Source organism: Manacus candei, unplaced genomic scaffold (genome assembly GCF_025592945.1).
Source record: "Manacus candei isolate 608988 ecotype Guabito, Panama unplaced genomic scaffold, ASM2559294v1 h1tg000009l, whole genome shotgun sequence".
Classification (NCBI taxonomy): domain Eukaryota; kingdom Metazoa; phylum Chordata; class Aves; order Passeriformes; family Pipridae; genus Manacus; species Manacus candei.
The window spans coordinates 3,520,620-3,540,105 of record NW_026138057.1 but is presented as its reverse complement, the minus strand read 5'-3'; the positions used below and the strand labels follow the sequence as shown (position 1 = coordinate 3,540,105).

The 19,486-nt window shown below is 56.1% G+C and overlaps 1 protein-coding gene and 1 long non-coding RNA gene across 3 annotated transcripts; one reads left to right on the top strand and one right to left on the bottom strand.

Annotated features, from left to right (window-relative positions):
• Positions 1-143: 143 nt before the first annotated feature.
• ANO9 (anoctamin 9) lies at positions 144-15,185 on the bottom strand. 2 transcript variants are annotated; one of them, XM_051776961.1, is made up of 24 exons: positions 15,051-15,185; positions 11,940-12,008; positions 11,593-11,709; positions 11,229-11,365; positions 10,981-11,030; positions 10,681-10,739; positions 10,388-10,470; positions 9,063-9,197; positions 8,862-8,958; positions 8,499-8,559; positions 7,465-7,547; positions 7,097-7,201; positions 6,177-6,341; positions 6,055-6,091; positions 5,383-5,494; positions 5,146-5,203; positions 4,877-4,974; positions 4,535-4,701; positions 3,893-4,045; positions 3,465-3,612; positions 2,725-2,844; positions 2,429-2,522; positions 2,213-2,325; positions 145-1,644 (listed from the first exon to the last, which is right to left on the bottom strand). In XM_051776961.1, exons 1-24 carry the CDS (start codon positions 15,054-15,056, stop codon positions 1,617-1,619), a joined length of 2,295 nt encoding a protein of 764 aa, XP_051632921.1. In that variant the 5' UTR covers positions 15,057-15,185; the 3' UTR covers positions 145-1,616. The 2 variants fall into 2 exon arrangements, with proteins under 2 accessions (XP_051632920.1, XP_051632921.1); XM_051776960.1 differs by having other exon boundaries at positions 144-1,644; positions 10,388-10,739.
• Positions 9,083-19,195, top strand: LOC127466446 (uncharacterized). The gene is made up of 6 exons (XR_007902703.1): positions 9,083-10,260; positions 11,009-11,191; positions 11,972-13,619; positions 14,712-16,061; positions 17,570-17,737; positions 18,441-19,195. It is a non-coding gene; the product is annotated as an uncharacterized LOC127466446 (long non-coding RNA).
• The last annotated feature ends 291 nt before the right edge of the window (positions 19,196-19,486 follow it).

The following is a 19,486-nucleotide window of genomic DNA, read 5'->3' as shown; positions in this document are numbered from 1 at the left end:
TGGCATGTGCTTTGGGGCCAAAAAGGGAAGCAAAGGGCCCTGAGTGTGAATGTGTGTGTGCAGGTGTTTATATATATATATATATATATATATATATATACAGAATAGACAGGTACGGGTCACAGGGAGGTCTGTGAGCCTGTTCACATGGAAAAACACCCCGGCTCTGACTCCTCATTGGTTATGATGTAAAATGCTGGTGCTGTTGGCTTGTTGTAGGGGCAAAAGGAACAGAGGGAACCCCACTGGAGCTCTAGGAAGAATCCCCTGCTCCTGTGCCCCACAGCTGTTGGCTGTGTGTGTTTGGGGCAGCAGCTGATGGAGCAGCCCTTTCTGGGGGGGCTGCACTGCTGAACACGTCACAGACACTGTGAAATCCACCTGTTGGATTTGTGGGATAGTAAAGGATCACATGGAACACGCCCAGGTCCTGGGGATGGCAAGGGTGTGAGGAGGTTTGGGAGCAAATAGGGAGCTGATAAGAAGTTTTTTGTCCGTCAGAGTTATCCCTGTGGTAGGTAAGAGCTCCCCAGCTCTGCCTCTGGATCACTCATCTGCCCCCCTGGAGCTGTGGCACCCACCCAGCCCTGGGGTGGGATCCCACTCCCACTGGAGACAAACCCCTTCTCTCTGCAGCAGTCAGAGAAGGGGAGGCCCAGCCAGCACTAAGGGAAGAGGTGGGATAACCATTTCTAGCCCTGCCATTTCAGGTTTGCTGATTTTTCCCCCAATTTTCCCAGGTATTTCCATTATTCTGGCACACTTACCGGGCTGTTTTTCCTACCGTGCACAGCCCAAGTGCCAAGATCTGGTGTCCCACCAGCCAGCACCCACACTCAGCCCTCACCATGGGCACTGCAGCTCCCACCTGTTGTGATTGTCCCCAGTGAGACAAGGAAAGGTTTTGGGGCACAGTTTCTTTGGGTGTTGGGGATGGCAGAGGAGGAAGGCAGGAGCAACACCAGGCAGCAGGTGAAAGTCTGTGTGTCCGCGTGTGGGTTGTGTTTATTTACTGTTTACTGGTGGTAGTTGAGCCAGGCACAACTGTCAGGACTCAGCTGAGCCTGGAACTAAACTCAGTCAGGATAACAACAGCATTTTTTCCAAGGAAACAGCAGGTCAGAGCTGCAGCCACGTGGGAATCATGCCGGGGAGGACTGCAGTGAAAGAAGGACTCATGTTCCCCAGCAGTGTGGAATGGGGAGGTCACGGAAGGCAGTGGAAAAAGAGGCCAAAGTGCAAAAAAAGGCCTGGAGAGGGAACCTGGAATGAGGTAACTGGTGTTTCCTGTGCTTAAGGCAGTGAGTGAGGAGGACTTAGGTCACCTCCTGCAGCCCAGCCAGGTGCTGCCCCCAGGTTTGTCCCCAGTGCCACAGCTCTGTCCCATCTACTCCGTGTGCAGGGGAGGCACATCCCAGCTCTGCCACAGCGTCCTTCCTTTCCAAGTCGGAAAGCATCCTGCTCCTGCAAAGCCACTGTCTGGGCATCATTTCCCAGTTCAAGTCCAGCTCAGTCACACGTGGCACTGTGCCAGGGGGTTCATCCAGCACCCCTGGCACTGCCAGGCTGGGGAGGGGGCTCAGGTCCATGTTCTCCTTCTCCTGGGTGAGCGGTGGCTACACCTCGGTGGAGTACTCCATCGTGCTGGGGAGAGAGGAGAGGAGCGTTGGTGAATGGGAACTGTCTGAGCTGGGAGGTGTGGAAAAACACTCCGAGTGGGAACAGGGCCTTTTGCCAAAAATAACGGGAGGAAAAATGACAGGCTGTTTGTGGGAAACCCCTGTTTGTGGGAAACCCCGCAGTCGAGGGGAAGGCAGAGCTGGAAAGCTGAACTGTGGCAGTGTGGTGCTTCCTGAACCCCACCCTCTGCTCCCAATAGGATTATGGGTGGCAGTTGGGACAGGGTGGCCATGAAGGGACTGAGACCTCTCGAGAGTGCAGCTCAGTCTGTGGGAGACAGCAGCACCAGGGTGGCCCAGCCTGGGGCTCTTGTTTGCCTTTGTTCAGTTTCCTGCCAAAATACTTAATCCTTTTACATTAAACAAAGTTTAGATGGAAAAGTTGGGCAAAATCACTCCTTATTTTAACTTGGAGCTTTTCTTCTTTCAAATGAAAAGGGGCTCTGGAATGGACAGATCCTGCAGCCCTGTAGGTCTCCTGCTACAGGGTGGACCATCTCCAAACCCCTGGCACCTTCTGGGGCATCACCCACCTCAGTTCTTTACGCAGGTCATTGTGTTTGCTGTACAGAAGATCATTCTTGACCTTCTGGGGGACGTCGGGGATGTACCAGGCTGCGATCAGCTTGACACACAGAGCCACGTGCTGCAGGGAGCAAAGGCAGTCAGGGGCTCCCAGCCTGGGCAAGGGGCCTGGACCCAGTCCCTTCCCCCTGCCCCAGCCCTCTCCTGCCCTCCTGGGCGCTCACCTCGAAGATGATGAGGAAGGCAAGCCGGGCTGCCAAGACGTGCCAGAACTGCATGGTGTAGGAGTAGTCGTCGGCGTTCCGGTAATCCCGGTACCTGCAGCACAGCCCTGTCGGTGCCAGCCTGGGCTCCTCCATGCCAGGTGTCACACCCTGCCTTGGCTCCCTCCATGGGGGTCCGAGAGGAGCCCCAGCAGCTTCCTCCAGCTCCCTCCAGCTCTGTCACCCCCCGTCCCCTGGCTGCAGGCTGGATGTAACGGTGAGGGGCAAGGTGGTGGTGGTGGTGGGGCTGCTCTTACCTGCACTCCTTGATCTCATCCCTGTCAAAGTTTGGCAGCATCTCAGGCATACCAATGTCAGGCTCGAAATCCCGGATGTGGAAGATGGAGAGGCTGTGGTTGATGTACCCCGTGGAGCAGCTGTGGGGAAGGACTGGGTTTGTGGCCATTTTGGGGGGCTGTGGGAAGCCCTAAGCCAAGCAGCTCTTGTCCCTTCTGGGGGACTCAGAGGTCCCCAGATGGCAACAAAACCCATCTGTCTGCAGCTTTCATTTCTAAGGTTTCCCTGGTGTGTGGATTCTCAGGTGACTCGTAGTGTGGTTAAGCACTGTAACCTCCCATTTTGGGGGAGCCAGCACCCACCTGGGCCTCTCTTTCCCCTCCCTCCCTCCCTCCCTCCCCATTTTCACACAGCCTGGGGGAAATGGAGGTCTCTGAGGCTTCTGTCTAGTTTGACTGCACTGGGTCAGTCAGCCAAGGCTTGGAGGAACAGGGGGAGGGCAGGAGAGAGCGTGAGCCAGCACCTCGGCAGTCCTGCAGCTCTCCTGTGTTACACGGTGCCCTTTCCATAAGGGCACCAGTTTACCCACCATGGGGATGATGCGAGGGGGAGGCCAGCTGGGATGCTGAAGGTGATGCCACTGGTAACCCTGCCCTGCTCCCCTTTCCCCCCACCCCACTCTGGGGGACAGCTCAGCTTCCTCGTGCTCCTGCAGCGGTGGCACTGAGGCAGGTGGGCTCTGCTCAGGGACTGAACTCACTCCACGTCAGTGCGGTTCTCCCCCACGCAGGGGCTGTACATGTACTTGTAGACCTGCATGGGGATGAAGTCGGAGGTGATGGCAATCACCAGCCCGTTCCCGATGACAGCCAGGATGCCGATGGCCTCCAGGACCTGCAGCCAGATCCCTGCAGGAGAACAGCAGCTGGTGAGGCCCCTCTGCCACCCCACTGGTAGGTTGCAGCCCCACCCAGCTCCATCTCAGAGACAGGTTTGGCATGGCCAGTCCAAACTGCCCCTCAGCCTCTTCAGGGTCTGAAGTGGCTTCTCCTTTCCCGACCCACAGCTGTCCCCGTGCTCTCCCACTTCCATGGGATGCTCAGGGGCTCCTGGGGAAGGGGCTAAGCCCCGGCACTGCTGGCCCAGGCAGCTGTGCTGGCAGGAGGGCGCCTGTGGAGCCCCTCTCACCGATGTCATTGGCCCTCCTGGGCACCATGCGCCGGTGCAGCCGCACCATCTTGATGGCGTCCAGGTGGATCTCGAACATGTTGTTGAAGAACGCCAGGAGCGGGGCCAGGGGGAAGGCAGCGACAAAGATGGTGGTGAAGCTGTACTGGATCACTGCAGAGGGGGAGACACCGCGTGCTGGTGTGAAGCCACTGCAGAGCAGACGTCCCCCAGGCTCCAGAACGCTGTCTGGGTTAGTCCTGCTCTGTGGCTTGCGTGAGAGGGGCTTTGCAGGGGTGGAAGTGGGAGATAGGCGTGCCTTGGGGACCCCACACCCCTACTGGGGACCCCTAGCTCTCATGGGGCTGTCAGAGGGGGGATCTGTGGGGACCTGCAGGGCACTGGTTGAGGGACCACGCTGGGGTTACAGCCATCACCCTGGGAGGAGAGGAAGGTCAGAGGCCAGCACTGTGCTCCCTCTGTTTTGGGAATAATCTCCTTGGTGTACCAGAGCACTCAGAGTGGGGCTGAGCATGGAGGTGGGGCTCAGGGCTCTCCCTTCCCTACAGGAATCCCTTCCCCAGCATCCAGCACTCTCCAGCCAAAGGGGCACACGTGGCTCTGCCCCAGCACCCTCCTCACCCACCCCCCTGCCCTACGTACTCATCTCCAAGAACTCATCGAACAAGCTGAAGACGTTGACCTCGTTGAGCTTATAGTTCTTCAGCCACTGCCTTTTGCAGGGGTCCTCAGCCTCCTCCTCCTCTCCCAGAAATATGCTCCTCTTCTTGGGGCTCTTCTGCTTCTTGCGTAGCTTGTGGCTTATCCAGCTGCAAAACAGAGGGATTTGCGTGGCTGCTGCAGAGGGCAGCAGGGCTGGACTGCTGCTGGGACACGCCTGGAGGAAAGGAACAGAGGACACCCTGGCCCAAAGACCAGGGTTCCTCTCTGCGAGAGCTGGGTCAGTGTCCTGGCTGTGCAGGAGCTTCAGCAAGGGAAGCTTACGGGATGAGATACTCCATCACGTTGCTGATGGTCTGCTTGAGCAGCATGATGATGGCCATCTGGATGAAGAGGTCAGTGATGCATCCACTGGGGTGGCACTGGAAGGGAGGAGAGGAGAAGGGTCGTGCCCTGCAAGCGGAGTGGGCAGGCCCAAGGGGCCCTTTGCTAGAGGAGGAAGCCGAGATTCCCAGAGCCTCTCTAGTGGCAGTAGGAAAAGGAAGAAGAGCAGTTGTTCATGGGGTCAGAGAGCTTCAGGGCGAGTGCCTCACCTCCTCCAGCCTCCACCGGCCGGCGATGCGCACGTAGTGCCCTGGGCGGCCGTTGATCCTGGGCGAGGAAGCAACAACAGCAATACCCTTTGAGCCATGGCCCCCTGAGTCCCAAATGGGGTCCCTGTGCCTGGCAGGGAGGGCAGGGGGGTGGGTCTGTCCCTGAGCCCTGGGGAGGGTTGGGGACATGCACCCCAAGCCCCGTCTGCCCTCTGCTCCCCCCCAGCCACCACTCACCGTCCCAGGAAGAAGGCAATGTAGATGAGCGAGGAGAAGTTTGTGAAGAACTGAAAGGTGAAAATCTTCATGGTGAAGTTTTTCTCCCGCTGGGAGAAGCTCCGTGGTTTCTCTAGGAAAGGGAGCAAGGCCCGGGGGCTTGGTCACAGAGCAGTGGGACCTTGCCTTGCTCCCCCTCAGGTGCTACAGCAGCTCTGTGAAGGTTGGAAAGGTATCGCTGCCCTCCACCTGAGCCCTCTGGTGGAAGGGAGCCCAGCCGAGCAGGGGGGTCCCTCAGAACCATGAGCCTGGGGAGAAAGGGCCTTTCAGCTGGGAGGAAATCTATGCTGGGAGGAAATCCACGTTGTGAGCTCCCCTGCAGCTGTGTTGCCCTCCTGCTTGTGCTGGGTCACAGCCCTGTAGGGTGAAGGTCCCTACAAAGCAAAATGTGGAGCAGCCGAGCTGGGAGCACGTGGGCCACGGATGGGTGTGTGTTGGGGAGGCTGCTGGCCTCCCACGGGGACCTGCCCGGCTCGAGCTTCCGGGGAGATGCCTTGTGATGGCGGAGGATGGGGAGGGGATGGGAGCCTGGGTGCATTTGGGAATGGCAGGGGAGCTGTGCTGTGCTGCAGGTCCCACCGGGCGCTGCAGGAGTGGGGCGTGCCGGCGGGAGACGCCCCCGGTTTCCCTTACCCAGCTTGCAGAGGAAGAGGGCCACGCGTCTGTTGATCTGCGGGAGAGAGAGAGAGGGGTAACGCGAGCGGGGCGGCAAGGCCAGGAGGAGACCCCCGGGGCTCCCCTGCCTCGCTCGGCACCTTGGTCATGATGACGATGGTGAGGTAGTGCAGCACGGCCCCCGTCATGACGGCCATGGTGTCGGCCTGCTCCCGCAGCAGCCCCAGGCCGCTCTGGGCGAAGAGCGCCGTGGCGATCACCCGGTAGATGACGAGCGCGTGGGCGATGCCGATCAGCACCAGGATCTGCGGGGGAGGGAAGGCCGGAGAAGGGCATGGAAGGGCACGTGGGCCACCATGGATCTGGGTGTGGCCTCGAGGGCAAACCCACGCCCCACAGTTAAGGGCGGGAGGCTCGTGAGGTGGGTGTTGGGGGTAGGGCAAGGGGTGATGGGTACAGGCTGAAAGAGGGGAAATTCGGGCTGGATGTTAGGAAGAAATCCTTCCCTGTGGGGGTGGTGAGGCCCTGGAACAGGTTGCCCAAGGAGGCTGTGGATGCTCCAACCCTGGCGGCGTCCAAGACTGGGTTGGATAAGGATATGAGAAACCTGATTTAGTGAGAAGTGTCTCTGTGCAGGGCAGGGGGGTTTGGGATTGGGTGGTCTTTAAGGTCCCTTCCAACCCTTAACATTCTATGGTTCCACGATTCTACATCTCCATCTGAACCAGTCTGGACTCTCCACTGGCACACAGAGGGGCACGAGGACATTGAGATTTGCCTCTTCCTGCCCTCTGGGTCACTGCCTTGAACTTTGCTGCCAGAGCAGAGCCTTCAGCCCGGGTCCCCCCAAAGGGTACATAGCCCCAGCCATCAGCACAGCAAGGTGTGAACGTGAGGGAGTCCCTGGATCCTTGTAATGGGCACAGACCGGCCCTAAAAACCTGGTCTCTGCTTTTGCTGCAGCAAGAGGATGCTCTGAGATGCTCCAGAGCAGGGAGGGAAGGAGGAAGCTCACTCTCCCTTAAACCAGACCTTCTTCCCGTGGTCACCTGTCACGTACCATCAGCAGAACCAAGAGGAGGATGATGGTGCTGCGGAAGTAGGAGTGCTGGTACTTCCGAGGTTCATGCTGTAAATTATTGATCAGTTCCATAGCCAGCTCCTCCTTAAAAATGAATAAAAAAATAAAACTAAAAAAAAAAATGGGAAAGAAAGGATCCAGCAGAGCGGTGCCCAGGGGTCCTTGTGTCAATGGACATACATCCCCAAGCAGTGCTGGGGAAGGACAGGGATAAGCACCCAACCCACAACAGCATGGCTAAGCCTGACTGAGCTCAAACTAGGCAAAGAACTCCTTTGACGTGTCTTTTCTATGTCCAGGTGACTCCTGAGAAGGAAAGCATAGAGCAAGAAAGATGATGTCCTCACCTCTTCCTCATCCCACCCATATAGGTTCCAGTTGGTGACCACAGTGGCTCTCTGCCTCTTCCACAGCTCCAGGAACACAGTGGCTGGATTGGGAAGGAGAGAGTGCAGTGACACTCAGGGATGGCTCTGACAGCCACCCCTCTGTCCCACAGAGCAAGACAGAAAGTCATGTCCCATCCAACCTGATGCCAACCAGCCTGGACTGCCCTTGGCCTGTGAAGGACAGGTCACCTCTACAGCTCAGTGAGCTGGCAGGACCCTGAGCATGGAGCAGTGAGGGGATGGGGATGGTGCAGGTGAGCCTTCACTGACAGTCAGGCCAGCTCTGGTGTCCCTAGGGAATTTGGGGTAAGCCAGAGTGAGCCCCAGGGCTGTCATGCTGTGCTGGGCATGTTCACGTGGCACCAGCTAGACAGGTTATTTGAGACTGATGAAAAATGCACTTTTCAGGTGGAATGGGTGTCCTGCACTGTGCCCTGGCATGGCTACACCCCTGCAAATCCACTTCCCTCCTGTTAATCTGGACTGATCCTCCTGACTGACCCTGTGTAACCCAGCCCATGGCTACACACAGGACCTGTGGGCACCCAGCTCACACTTGAGGTGGTTGGTAACTGAGGGGGCTGTGGTAAAGCCAAATGAGTGTGCAGCTAAGGTGATGATGGGATCCCATCATCCCACAGCAAATAAGAGGCAGTGAAGTGATTTGGAAAGGCTGAGGAGGGCTCTGGAGGTTCCTCCTTCCTGCAGCTGTGGCCACTTAACAGGCAGCTGATAAAAAAGGTCCACCCAGAGGCTACTGGATGCTTTGGGGGAGGCTGTGGTGAGTGGAAGCTTCAGGTAGGACAGGTAAGGAGTGTTTGGGGAGCTGGAAGATATCACCAGGGTGATTTTGTCTCTTGCTGTGTCTGAAAGGGGAGGAGATAAGGGCTAAAAGCCATCCTGAATGGTGAAGCTGTGTTGTCCCCCCACTTTCCACCATCTGCTCCCTCTCCCAACCCGTGTGTGCTGGGCACCCAGACGTTGGCACCTACCCCAGAGGGCCATGAACATGGCAAAAAGGACCGTGGCCTCGTTGTCAATCATGTGAGTGACCTGGAGGAGATGAAGGAAGAGTGTGTTGGGGCAGGGAGGCACAGGAGCTGTGGCACCCCGGGGCGTGCTCAGCCACCCTCTTGTCACCCTGGTCTCCCCTGAGACAGGTATAGGTGCTGCAGGAGGGCAAAATGCAGGAAGGTGATGGACACTGGGGCTTGCTACTGGTAAAATCACCCTCGGTGGAGGTGGAAAGTGTGATCTGGGAGGGGTTTTCTTTCCAGCGCTGTGGGAGCAGCACAAGCCGGGAGTGTTTCCCCATCCCTCACCTCGAGGCTGCCTTTGGGAAGGGGGTTCCCTACCTTGGCATAGGTGCAGGTGTCAGAGAGGACCCAGTAGGGGCACTTCTTGTCGCAGAGCGGGCACATGATGGTGGTGTTGGCCTCACAGATCTCCCTGCTGCAGGGAAAGCAGGAGGGAAGCAAAGGGGGATAATGGTGGCTCAGGGCTCTCTACAGAGCACAGCCAATGGGATGTGTGTCTGGCATTCCCAAGTGCCTTACCTCACCTGGCTGGAACTGAAGAGAGTAATCCCAGTCACGAAGGTCAGCACCCCAGCCAGCGCAGCAAAACCCAGCAGGTAGGTGTACCAGCCCAGCCAGGCGAAGTATAAGGCCACCTTCTCACCAAAATAGCCCCTGGGAGGAAAGGGGAGATGGGGTTTGCAGACAGACAGGAGATCAGGTGGCTGGGGGTCACTTAGAAATGCTCTTCAACCCCCCGAGGGATTTTGGGTCCGGGAGGGGCAGAGAGTCTGAGTGTCTGGGGGCTTTGGGATGGGGAGAGTCAATCCAGGTGGGCAGAGCAGCTATTTTATGTCTCTGTGGTGTCAAATAGGCCTCATGCTGAGAATGGAGGGAAAGGCTGAGAAAGGAAAGGTTCCAGTTTTAGAAACACTGGGCCTGAAGAGGATTGGAGGGCTGTGGGGTGCAAGCTTTCTCAGACCAGAGCAAATCCTCCTCCTGGGCTCAGCCACCTCCCTGCAGTGCTTCCATGTCCCATGGTGGCAGCACTTTGGTTTTTATGGTGTAGGAAGAGGGTTGGACGTGTGGGTAAGAAATCATGGTACCTACTGACTGAGGGACCGGCCTCCCCTCCTGTATTCCAGGGGAATTAACTTCCTACCAGCAGTCAGAGGTGGTGATGTGCTCCCTGCCCTTTATTTAAACAAAAACCTCAACACCTCCCCATACCACCACCCCCAATTTAATACTCTGCCCTTTAATCCTTGTGTGATAGCAACAAGTCACGACACATTGACCTTAGAAATAAGCTTGTGCACAGTCTCCAGCACCACTTCTAGACATGTAAAATGTTTAAGGAAGGTGAGAGCACCTCCATTTTAAGATCTCCCCTTGACAGGTTTATGAAGCAACACGTTCTTTTTTCCCTCCTGCCCGTGGGGTTAGTTTTCAAAAATGAGAGCTGTGCTCTTCTTTGGGGTTTAATGTGGTTGTGGGAGCCCCTCATTGCCTTTACTGCCCTGAGGTCAGCCTCAGGCTGGGTTGATGCACTAATGCTCCATTCCCACCTCTCCTGCCTTCTGAATGTGGTTGAAAACCAACTGGGTTAATTAAAACCCCCACAGACGTGGGGGTTGTTTCGTGCTGCAGGATCAGCAGATGGAGCTGGGAGCCGCAGGGATAACCCTCAGGCTAAGAGCTTTGGGAGATTCAGGAGCAGCCCAGTGCTTGTTCAAAGGTATGATTTTAAGGTTCAAAGCAATGATTTCAAAGGCGAGGCAGGAGCCTGGCCAAGGTTATCAGGCTCTCTGGGTCTCAGGTGGGACCTCTTGGTTAAAAAGCTCTGCCCCTTCTGCCCATGTTACCTGATCTTTTCAATTGGCTGCTGGTTAAATACACCTCTCCAGCGAGCCCAATTGTCCCTGGAGAATTCCCTTACAGCTTCCTTCTGGAGAGCAGAGAAGTCGGTTGGATACAGGAATACCAGTGCACCCTCAATTCCCTGCCCGGCTCCGAGGCTGCTGCCGGGAGCTTTGCCGTGCCCTTCACCCAGCGAGCTCCTGGGGCAGCCCCGGTTACCCACAGGTCTCTCCCACCCTGTCTTGCTCCTCCACCTGTCCTGGATTTTCCTCCCAGACACCCGTGTGCTCAGCCTCACCTCATGCAGGGGAAACGCTGCCTCAAACACGTTTTTCTTCATCAGGCCCTGCAGCTTCTCTGGGAGCAGAGCAGAAGGGAGAGGGTTAGGGATTTGGGGAGAGGGAGCAGAGGAACTGCTGCTTCCCGCAGTCCAAATCTCCCAGCCTCTGGATGTGGCAGCAAATAGACTTGTCTGAGCTGCACCCTGGCTTTCTCCCCCTGTTTACATCCTCCCTTGAATGGCCTGTGCCCACCACAGGGCACGAGTTTTCCTGTAGATCCAGGCTGAGCACCACCCCTGTGATCCCCGTTCCCTTACCCAAGTCAGGTGTCACCGTGTTCCGCAGGATGAAGTGCACGATCCTTATCCTGAACAAAGAGAAACTGTGGTTAAAGGCTGCTCTGGGGTGCAGAACTGTGTTGTGTGGCCCAGGAAAAGCAGGGCAGGGAAGGGAGAAGGTGTGCACCAAAATCCATGGAGGGAAGACGGGGAGAGCCGAGCTGGATAATGGATGCTGGTGTGGAGAACGGTGAGTGTAGGATGCTGGAAGTCAGCTCAGCACCCACCTGGTGGTCATTGGGATGTCCTGGGGGGAATTTTCATTTTGGAGCTTCTTGTCGGGGTTCCCCAGAAGACACTGGTACTTCCGGAAGACCTGCTCTGGGGCACGGACTCCATAAAATAGCTTCGTGTCCTCAATTTTCTAGTGGGGGGAAAGAGGGGCTGTTAGAACAGAGCAGAGGGGCAGGGAAGGGGCAGAGCTGAAAGGGCCAGGGGCTGTGTCAGGGGCTGTGGTCTCTTTCCTCTGATTGAGCAAGAGGTTTATTTTCCACCACTGATGTGGTGATCAGCTCAGTGGTTCATTTCCTGGGATGCAGGTACCCAAGCCAGGCCAAGCTTCTGCTGCCTTTTCCTCCCACAGTCCCTCACCTTGATGGTGAACCCCTTCTTGCTCAGCTCATCCAGGAACTTCTTCCTCTTGGTCTCCTTCTCACTGCCCACTTCATGGATGTCGCTCACCAGAACGAAATCCCACTTCTCTTCACTCTACCCACAAAAGCACCAGGGAATTATTAGGAATGGAAAGCCGAGAGCTCTCCTTCCCAGCTCCAGCCTCTGAGAGGTTTGGACCTTCATTGTGGCTGTGTAGAGGGGAACTGGGAATGAGCAAGGGAATGGGGATGGGGAAACTGAGGCAGCTGCTTCCCTGGCACTGCCCTGCTCCCCTCTCTGAGCTGGGCTGAACTCGCTGTGGGTGCAGAGGGAGCAGAGCTTACCGGGGGGGTGAAGGGGTCCGTGTCCTCCACAGGATAATCCCTCCAGGGAGTCAACAGAATTTCATCATGCTGAAAAGAAAAGCAGTGAAAGGAAGGCTTCAGTGGGCTCCCTGGGACATCCTGTGTTTTCCTCTCCCAGTAGCCTTGAGGGGATGCCCGGGGAGGAAGGTGAGAGCGGTCTTGTCCAAAACCTTCTCCTACCTGGTTGCCTGTTTGGGGCTCTCCTGAGCCAGCTGGGGATTTGTGTTTGAGGATGATGGAGGGACAGCTGCCCTGTGAGAGTGTGCAGCCCCCTCTAGAACTCATGATGCCCAGTGGTGCCCTGGGGCTGTGAGGGAACTGGCCAGCAGAAAAAAAACCTCCATCTGCTCTGGACTTTGCTCCTTCTTGTTTCACCTGATGCCCTGACATTTGTACTGGAAGAGTGTCAACACTTCACCCTGTCTCTCCATGCTACAGTGGATTTTATGGGCTCTAGTCAGGCTTTTCCATTCATCTGTTGCTCCCGTCAGATAGGGCACTGTTGGCTTTTTGGGGAGGGTGGGGAAGGTACTTCTAAATTCCGGTGAAGGGAGAGTGAGGCACAGACAGGCTGGCACTGCCTTGCAGCAGAGCAGGTGGAAAAAAATCCTTGGAAAACATGTTGGATGCCTTAGTCTGCAGCCAAGGGACAGAGAGGGAAGGACGAGCTGCTGATCACAGCATCAAGGAATATCCTCAGTTGTCAGGGACCCACAAGGATCATCGAATCCAGCTCCTGGCACTGCACAGGACCACTGCAAAAGTCCACGTGCTTGAGAGCATTGTCCAAATGCTGCTGGAACTCTGGCTTTTCCCTTCTGTGTGTCCTTGGCTCTGGAGAGAACGGCTGTGCAGGGGCCAAGGCAGCTCCCACCTTCCTGTTTACAGGGAATTACGCTTGGATACCCAAGGGTGCAGCTCTGGGTGAGCACAAAGCAGGTAATCCTGGAATGGTTTTTGTTGGAAGAGACCTTAAAGCCCATCCAGTCCCACCCCCTGCCATGGGCAGGGACACCTTCCACTAGCCCAGGTTGCTCCAAGCCACATCCAGCCTGGCCTTGGACACTTCCAGGGATGGGGCAGCCACAGCTTCTCTGGGCAACCTGTGCCAGGGCCTCGCCACCCTCACAGGGAAGAACTTCTTCCCAACATCCCATCTTAGCCCTGCCTCCCTTCAGCTTAAGCCATAAAGAGGCCCTGTGGGTTTCTTTGCTGTGCTTTGCTGTGACTCGTGGTGTGTCCCCACAAGCAGCAGCACAGAGGGCTGGTGATGCAGTGCAGCAGCGGGAAGGAGCTGCCAGGGATGGGGGTATTGTCACCCAGGGTCACCAGAGACACTGTGACCTGAAAGGCAGCCCAGCCAGACGGGTTCCTCCAGCTGTCACCTTGGGAGCAGAGCCGTGGTGGTGAAACCATGCCCTGATGTAAGATCTGCATCCCAAGCTTTCACTGGAGAATGAGGCCATGGATGCAGGAGAGGCCAGGATGAGGAAAGGGCTGAAATGTTCCATCAGATCCTTGCTCACGTGGATCAGCCACAGCACAGGAACCATGAGGAGACTGACAGCCAGGAAGCCAAAGTGGGAATGCTCGAGAAGAGGAATGTTCTTGCCCAGAGGTGCTGTTGTAACAAGAGCCAGAACTTCTCTTGGATAAAAGGTACTCAACTTAGGGCAAGAGGCGGAGGAGGGGGTTATGGTGTTGTCACCTGCTCTGCCAGAGCTCTAACCAGGTCTGGGGGGCAGGACTGGGTGTGACAGTTCTCCCTGGCTGAGCCCCTCTCTGCTCATCTGGGCACAGAGGGTTGGGAGTGGGAGCCTCACTGGGCTCTGCCCTATTGCCAACGCTCTGGTGCTGGCACAGATCTGGCCTGGCACAGCTCTCCCCTGTCGTGTGGGCTCATGCCTGCCTGGCTGGTTTCTCACAGCCTCCATGTGCACCAGCCTCATCCTGCAGAGATTCCCTGCCAGCACCACCTGTGATCACGGGGCTGTGGAGGGGAAGCCACCTGTTTGGGACAGGGCGGTCTTGGGGTGTTCCTAAATGCCACCTCCTATTGTCCTGCTGCTGCTGACCCCAGTTGGAATCTGTTCCTAATATCTCATTTAACCCTACTTTCTGTCAGTTTGGAGCCATCCCCCCCTTCTCCTGTCACTCCAGTTCCTGATGGGAAGGCAGAGATGTGTAGGCAGGGACAGCTGCAGAGGGCAGGGACTTCGGATCACTGTTATTCTCCCACACCTAGTTTTTTTTGTCCCAGGGATTAGGGAGTCGGATCACGAGCAGGTGAGGCCACCTGGGCTCTGCAGTGGTTGTGTGAACCCTGGACTCTATCCCTGCTCTCGGGGAGGACACTTTCACTCCCTCCTGCCCTGTGGTCAGAGCGGGATTTGGAAGTGCCACTGGGCAAAGGTGTAGGAGAAGTGACTGGCACAATGGGAAGCAGGAATTTCAATGTTTAAAAAGGGTTTCCGTGCCCTGAGGTGCCTCCAGGTATGTCAGTGGTGCTTCTCCCCTGTCACAGGGGGCCAGGTAACCCACTGCCCTGAGTATTCCTTCAGGGAAATGGCCACAGGCACCCCTGGGCTGGGGGTGGGGTCACCTGTGTGAGTAACTCAGGCCAAGGACCTGGATAGGATCTGGCATCCTTGTGTTCCTTTCCAGTCATGGATTGGTGAGGGTTTGGGTTGTTCCCATCACCCACACTGAGATGATCACATTGCTCTTCTCTCTGGGATGTTTCTCACGCAGCTTCCCTTGGAGCACTTCCATGTTACCTAATGGCTTCCTGAGAGAAGTGGGACAGCCTTGAGCTGGAGAGGCAGACAGCACACCTGGACCTTTACCACCTGCCCTGATCTTGGAGAATTTGCCTGGCTTTTTCAAGGGAAGGAAACCGCATCTTTCCTTCCAGTCTAGAGAAGAAAAACGGCACCGCTGCCCCTGTACTGCTTTTGGAATGCCTCAAAGGCTGGAAGCAGATGAGCAGTAGAGATCAGAGCTTAGCTCATCCCGTGTTTCCAAGGCACAGGTGCTTAGAGGTGCTGAAAAGCAACAGCCTGGAAGTATTGGAGCAGTTTCTGTTCCTACCTGCATGGTGAAGCCGAGAGCCTTCCTCTGTCCTGGTGCTCCTGGGGGCAGATCCGCAGGCAAGGTGGGCTGCAGGCTCCTGGGCTTCCTTGTCGCGTGGTTTCCGTCCCCAGCTCCTTTGCCCGAGGACTCATGTGCAGCGCCTCGACTTCCGTGTGGGACTCCCGCCTGCCTTGGGAGGGAGCTGATACCGGGAGGAGGTGAGGAAGCTGCCCTTCACCCTCGCTCAGAGGAGTGGCAAGCCCAGAACCGCCCAGCACCGGGGCAGGTAAATGTGCCGGGATCCTCCTGCGGCCCCAGGGCTCTGCCTCCCTCCTCTGCCCCTCTCCGTGCCACTGCCATGTGCTGTATCCTGCGACATCCCCGGAGAGGTGCCACAAAGGGGCCAAAAGGAGGAAGCACCTATCAGCAGAAGCCCTAGAAAGCTCTAGAAATCTCTTCACGCCTCACTGGCCAGTAAAGCAGCTCCAGAAGCTGCGTGCTGTTCCCCCTTCCCCCCCCCATGTGTAACAGTGCTGCCAACCTGGCTTTGGACACTTCCAGGGATGGGGCAGCCACAGCTTCCCTGGGCAACCTGTGCCAGGGCCTTGCCACCTTCCCAGGGAAGGATTTCTTCCCAATATCTAATCTAAACTTGCCATTCCTTCCCAATATCTAATCTAAACTTGCCATTCCCTCTTGTCCTGTCACTCCAGGCCTTTGTCCAAAGCCACTCTCCAGCTTCACTGTGGGCTCCTTTCAGGTGCTGGAAAGCCACAATTAGGTCACCTCGAAGCCTTGTCTCATCCCAGTTCTCTCAGCCTTTCCTCATAACAGAGGTGCTCCAACCCTCTGATCAACTTGGTGTCCTTCCTCTAGATTCACTCCAACGGGTCCATGTCCTTCCTGTGCTGGTGCCCCCAGAGCTGGATGCAGTGATCCGGTTGGGATCTCACCTGAGCAGAGCAGAGAGGCAAAATCACCTCCCATCTGGAGCTGTGGCTTGGAGCAGGGAATGAATTCTTACAAAAGGTGAGTGAAAAGGTGGTTATGTGTAAGCCAGGTCTCACAGTTCCCCTTTTACTGGCTTTCTGGGGGGGTTGTTACTTTAATTTCCAAATAAGAAGAGCTGCCTTTCCTGGGAATAGCAGGAAGATCAGTAACTGCTCTGGATTCCCTTGTGCACTCCAACAGCATTGCTGTGGGTTACTCTAAAATAAGTCCTGGGGGGGTGATCCAGCTGTGTCCTGGCAGGAAAGGCAGCCAGCATGTCCAGAGTGGTGCTCCCAGTCAAGCCATCACCACCCTGTGGCTTTGCCAAGTGCCTTGAACAGACTCCAGACTAGACCTGTGGGTTATTAAACAGGGGGGAAAAAAGAGTTGTCTTCCAAATGTCCTGCTGTGTGTGAAACCAAGCGCAGAGGGAAGGCAGGGGCAGACCTTTACCCTCCCAGGAGTGATCCACAGGGATAGCCTGGAGTGGAGAACAGTCTGTATGGGCAGCAGCTCTCCCTGGGTGTGGGAGCGTGTGTGTGTTTACCTGCAGAGAGTGAAGCCCTGTCAGGCAGCGCTTTCCACCTGCCAGCAGAGCAAAGACCTTTGCAGTGCGAGCGCGGCTGGTTCCAGGGAAACGAGATTACCTGTGGGTGGAACAGCCGCGTCGCTCCACCCACACTCCGGCTCCTTTCTCCTGGGCAGGGCTGGGAGGACTTTGCTCTCCTGAGTGTGGGTATCCAACAGCAGTCCTGAAAGCCTGTGGGCGTTACCTGCCCGTGGGGAAGGCGAGTGTGTGCCCGCAGGTTGGCTTTGGGCGACGTATCCATCCCCTGCAGCATCTCACGGCGCTCAGAGGAGACTGCGCTGCTGCTGCTCCTGTTTAGGAGGAATTCGGCTTTACCTGGGCAAGATTTAGCTGCTTTTGCAGCAAGGCAGGTGACCAGGTCGATGCTGTCCCTCTTTCAGTACTTCCCTCCCCTCGTGCCATGCACCACCTCTGCATTTACTGCTCTGTGGTGCTGCCCGGGGCCGAGGACAATCGGGGAGGGAGATGATGTGCCCACCAGGCTCTGGTGAAAAATCCTCTTGACGTGAGGTGTTGTGGAGCTCCGGCTCGAACCTGTGCCAAGGTATTGCAGCCACACAAACCCTGTGTGAGCAGGGAGAATAATTTAAGGTCTGATCAGCTCCGTGGCTGCTGGGGCTGGTCACACACCCGAACCCACCGATGGACTCCGGTCGCCTGGGGCGGCGGTTTGACCCACGCTGAGTGTGTTGGTGCTGCAGCACTCCCTGACCTGTTAGTCCTGGCTGGGTGTGGAGAGGCTAACTCCCACCTGAGGAGAGGTAACAGACCACTGAGGCTTTTTGTGTGTGAAACCACTCCAGCCACACAGAGGCTGCCTGGCCACCTCAGCTGGCAGTGATGCTTTCCGAGTGTGCAGAGGAACACCTCCCTAATTCAGGATGATGCTAAAAGATTTATTTGCTCTTTTCAGTTCCCTGCATCTTGGATTTTTAATTTTATTTTTTTTTTCACCCAGGAGAAGCCTAAAAGGGGAATTGTTTTCCTCTATACCTGCCTTAGAAGGAGATGATCCTTCTGGGAGAACCTCGAGATAAAGGCTCTCCTAACTCCAAACTATTCTTTCCAGCTGCAGCTTGTGGTGGTCCTTTGCAACTTGGGATATTCTGTGATCTCTTGGAACAAGGTGAGTGCCTCCAGGTCTCATAAAGCATCACGGGGTCACCAGTGTTTCAGGTTGAGAGGGAATTGTGCAGCAGTCAGAAATGTCCCTTATATATCCCAGAACTGTGTTTTACTGGTTTTATCTCCAAGGGCAGGAGTTTTCCAGATTCTCAGGGAATCTTTGGCTAAACCCTTCTCCCGCAGATGCGGCAACTACACAGTTTGTGCTGTATCTGAGAGGGCAAACAGGCAGAATGGTTGGCTTTGCTAGCCCATAAAAGCCCCTCACAGACAGATGAGTGATGGTTGTGAGCTGGTGCTTCACGATAGCTGAACCCAGCCGGCTGCTGCCCTCCCGTGGCCAGTTCCTTTCTTTTGTAGAATCCTAGAATATTGGAATGGTTATAGTTGGAAGGGAGCTTAAAGATCATCCGGCCCCACCTTCCACTAGACCAGGTTGCTCCGAGCCCCGTCCAACCTGGTCTTGGACACTTCCAGCGATGGGCAGCCACAATTTCCCTGGGAAATCCATTCCAGGGCCTCACCACCCTCACAGGGGAGAATTTCTTCCCAGTATCCCATCTAACCCTGCTGTCTTTCAGTATTTCATAGAACCACGGAATAGCTTGGGTTGGAAAGGACCTTTAAAGGTCATGTTGACTACTTGCAGCCTTGTAAATGTTTCCTCTCATTTCTTTCCTGGTTTTGTTTGTCTGTTCCTGCAGAGCGTTCTCTTCCCTCCATGGTGCTTGGTGCCATGTCAGGATCTTTCCAGAAAGCCAGATCTTTCCAGCCATCCGGGATCAGCATGTCACATTCTGCATGAGGAGCCTGGCCAAGAAAAATCTGGAAAGAGTTGAGGAGTTCTAAGAACACATCAGATCTGAGGGCACAGGAGCACCCAGCACCCTGCCTTTGAACTCTCCAGGTGGGAACAAAAACTTTTACCAGAAAAACACATTTCTGCAAATGCAAATCTGGCCATGTATTTAATGTTTCATCACACAAAGATGTGGGAATTGGGACAGACACGGCATTAGGGATGAGACTAATGGGAAAGCAGTCTGGGGTACTTGAAAGCCACACAACAGTCTGGCAAAGAGCACTTTTCCCTGAATAATTCAAGCGAGTGCGTGCAGAAGGAAGCCGTTTTCTTTAATTAGCACTCTTTGGTTACTTTTGCCAAGAGATGCAGAGTTTTAGCATTAAATAACAACCCTGGCATAATTTGCAAATGCTGAGTATGTGCACTCATAGCCCAACGCTGTCACAGCTGAAAGGACTGTTCTCTTTATTCATTTCTTTCCCCCTTCATTTGTGTGTTTTCGTGGAAAGGGCGCGGAGGCATCGGGGGTCCCTCCTGTGAGGGGCACCGGGACCCCCACCCTGAGGGGCAGGGGGACCCCTGTGAGGGGTGGCTGAGGGGCATTGGGGGTCCCCCCATAAAGGGCAATGGGACCCCTGCCCTGAGGGGCACTGGGTCTCCTACCATGAGGGGTACACAGGGACCCACGTGAGGGGGGCATCAGGACCCCTGCCCTGCCCTGAGTGGCACCGGGACCCTCACCCTGAGGGACTCTGGGGCCCCTGTGAGGGGCATCAGGGCCTCTGCCCTGAGAGGGCACTGGGACCCCTGTGAGGGGTGGCTGAGGGGCGCTGGAGGTCCCCCCATAAAGGGCAATGGGACCCCTGCTCTGAGGGGCACTGGGTCTCCTACCATGAGGGGTGCACAGGGACCCACGTGAGGGGCCATCAGGACCCCCGCCTTGAG

What these genes read in the sequence shown, in the direction of transcription:
- ANO9 (XM_051776960.1), bottom strand. An exon ending in CCTCTTCCTCTGCAAGCTGG is followed by an intron (nt 5,495 to 6,054) that starts GTAAGGGAAACC and finishes TCCCTTTCCTAG; the next exon opens with AGAAACCACGGAGCTTCTCC. An exon ending in ATTGCCTTCTTCCTGGGACG is followed by an intron (nt 5,204 to 5,382) that starts GTGAGTGGTGGC and finishes TTCCTCGCCCAG; the next exon opens with GATCAACGGCCGCCCAGGGC.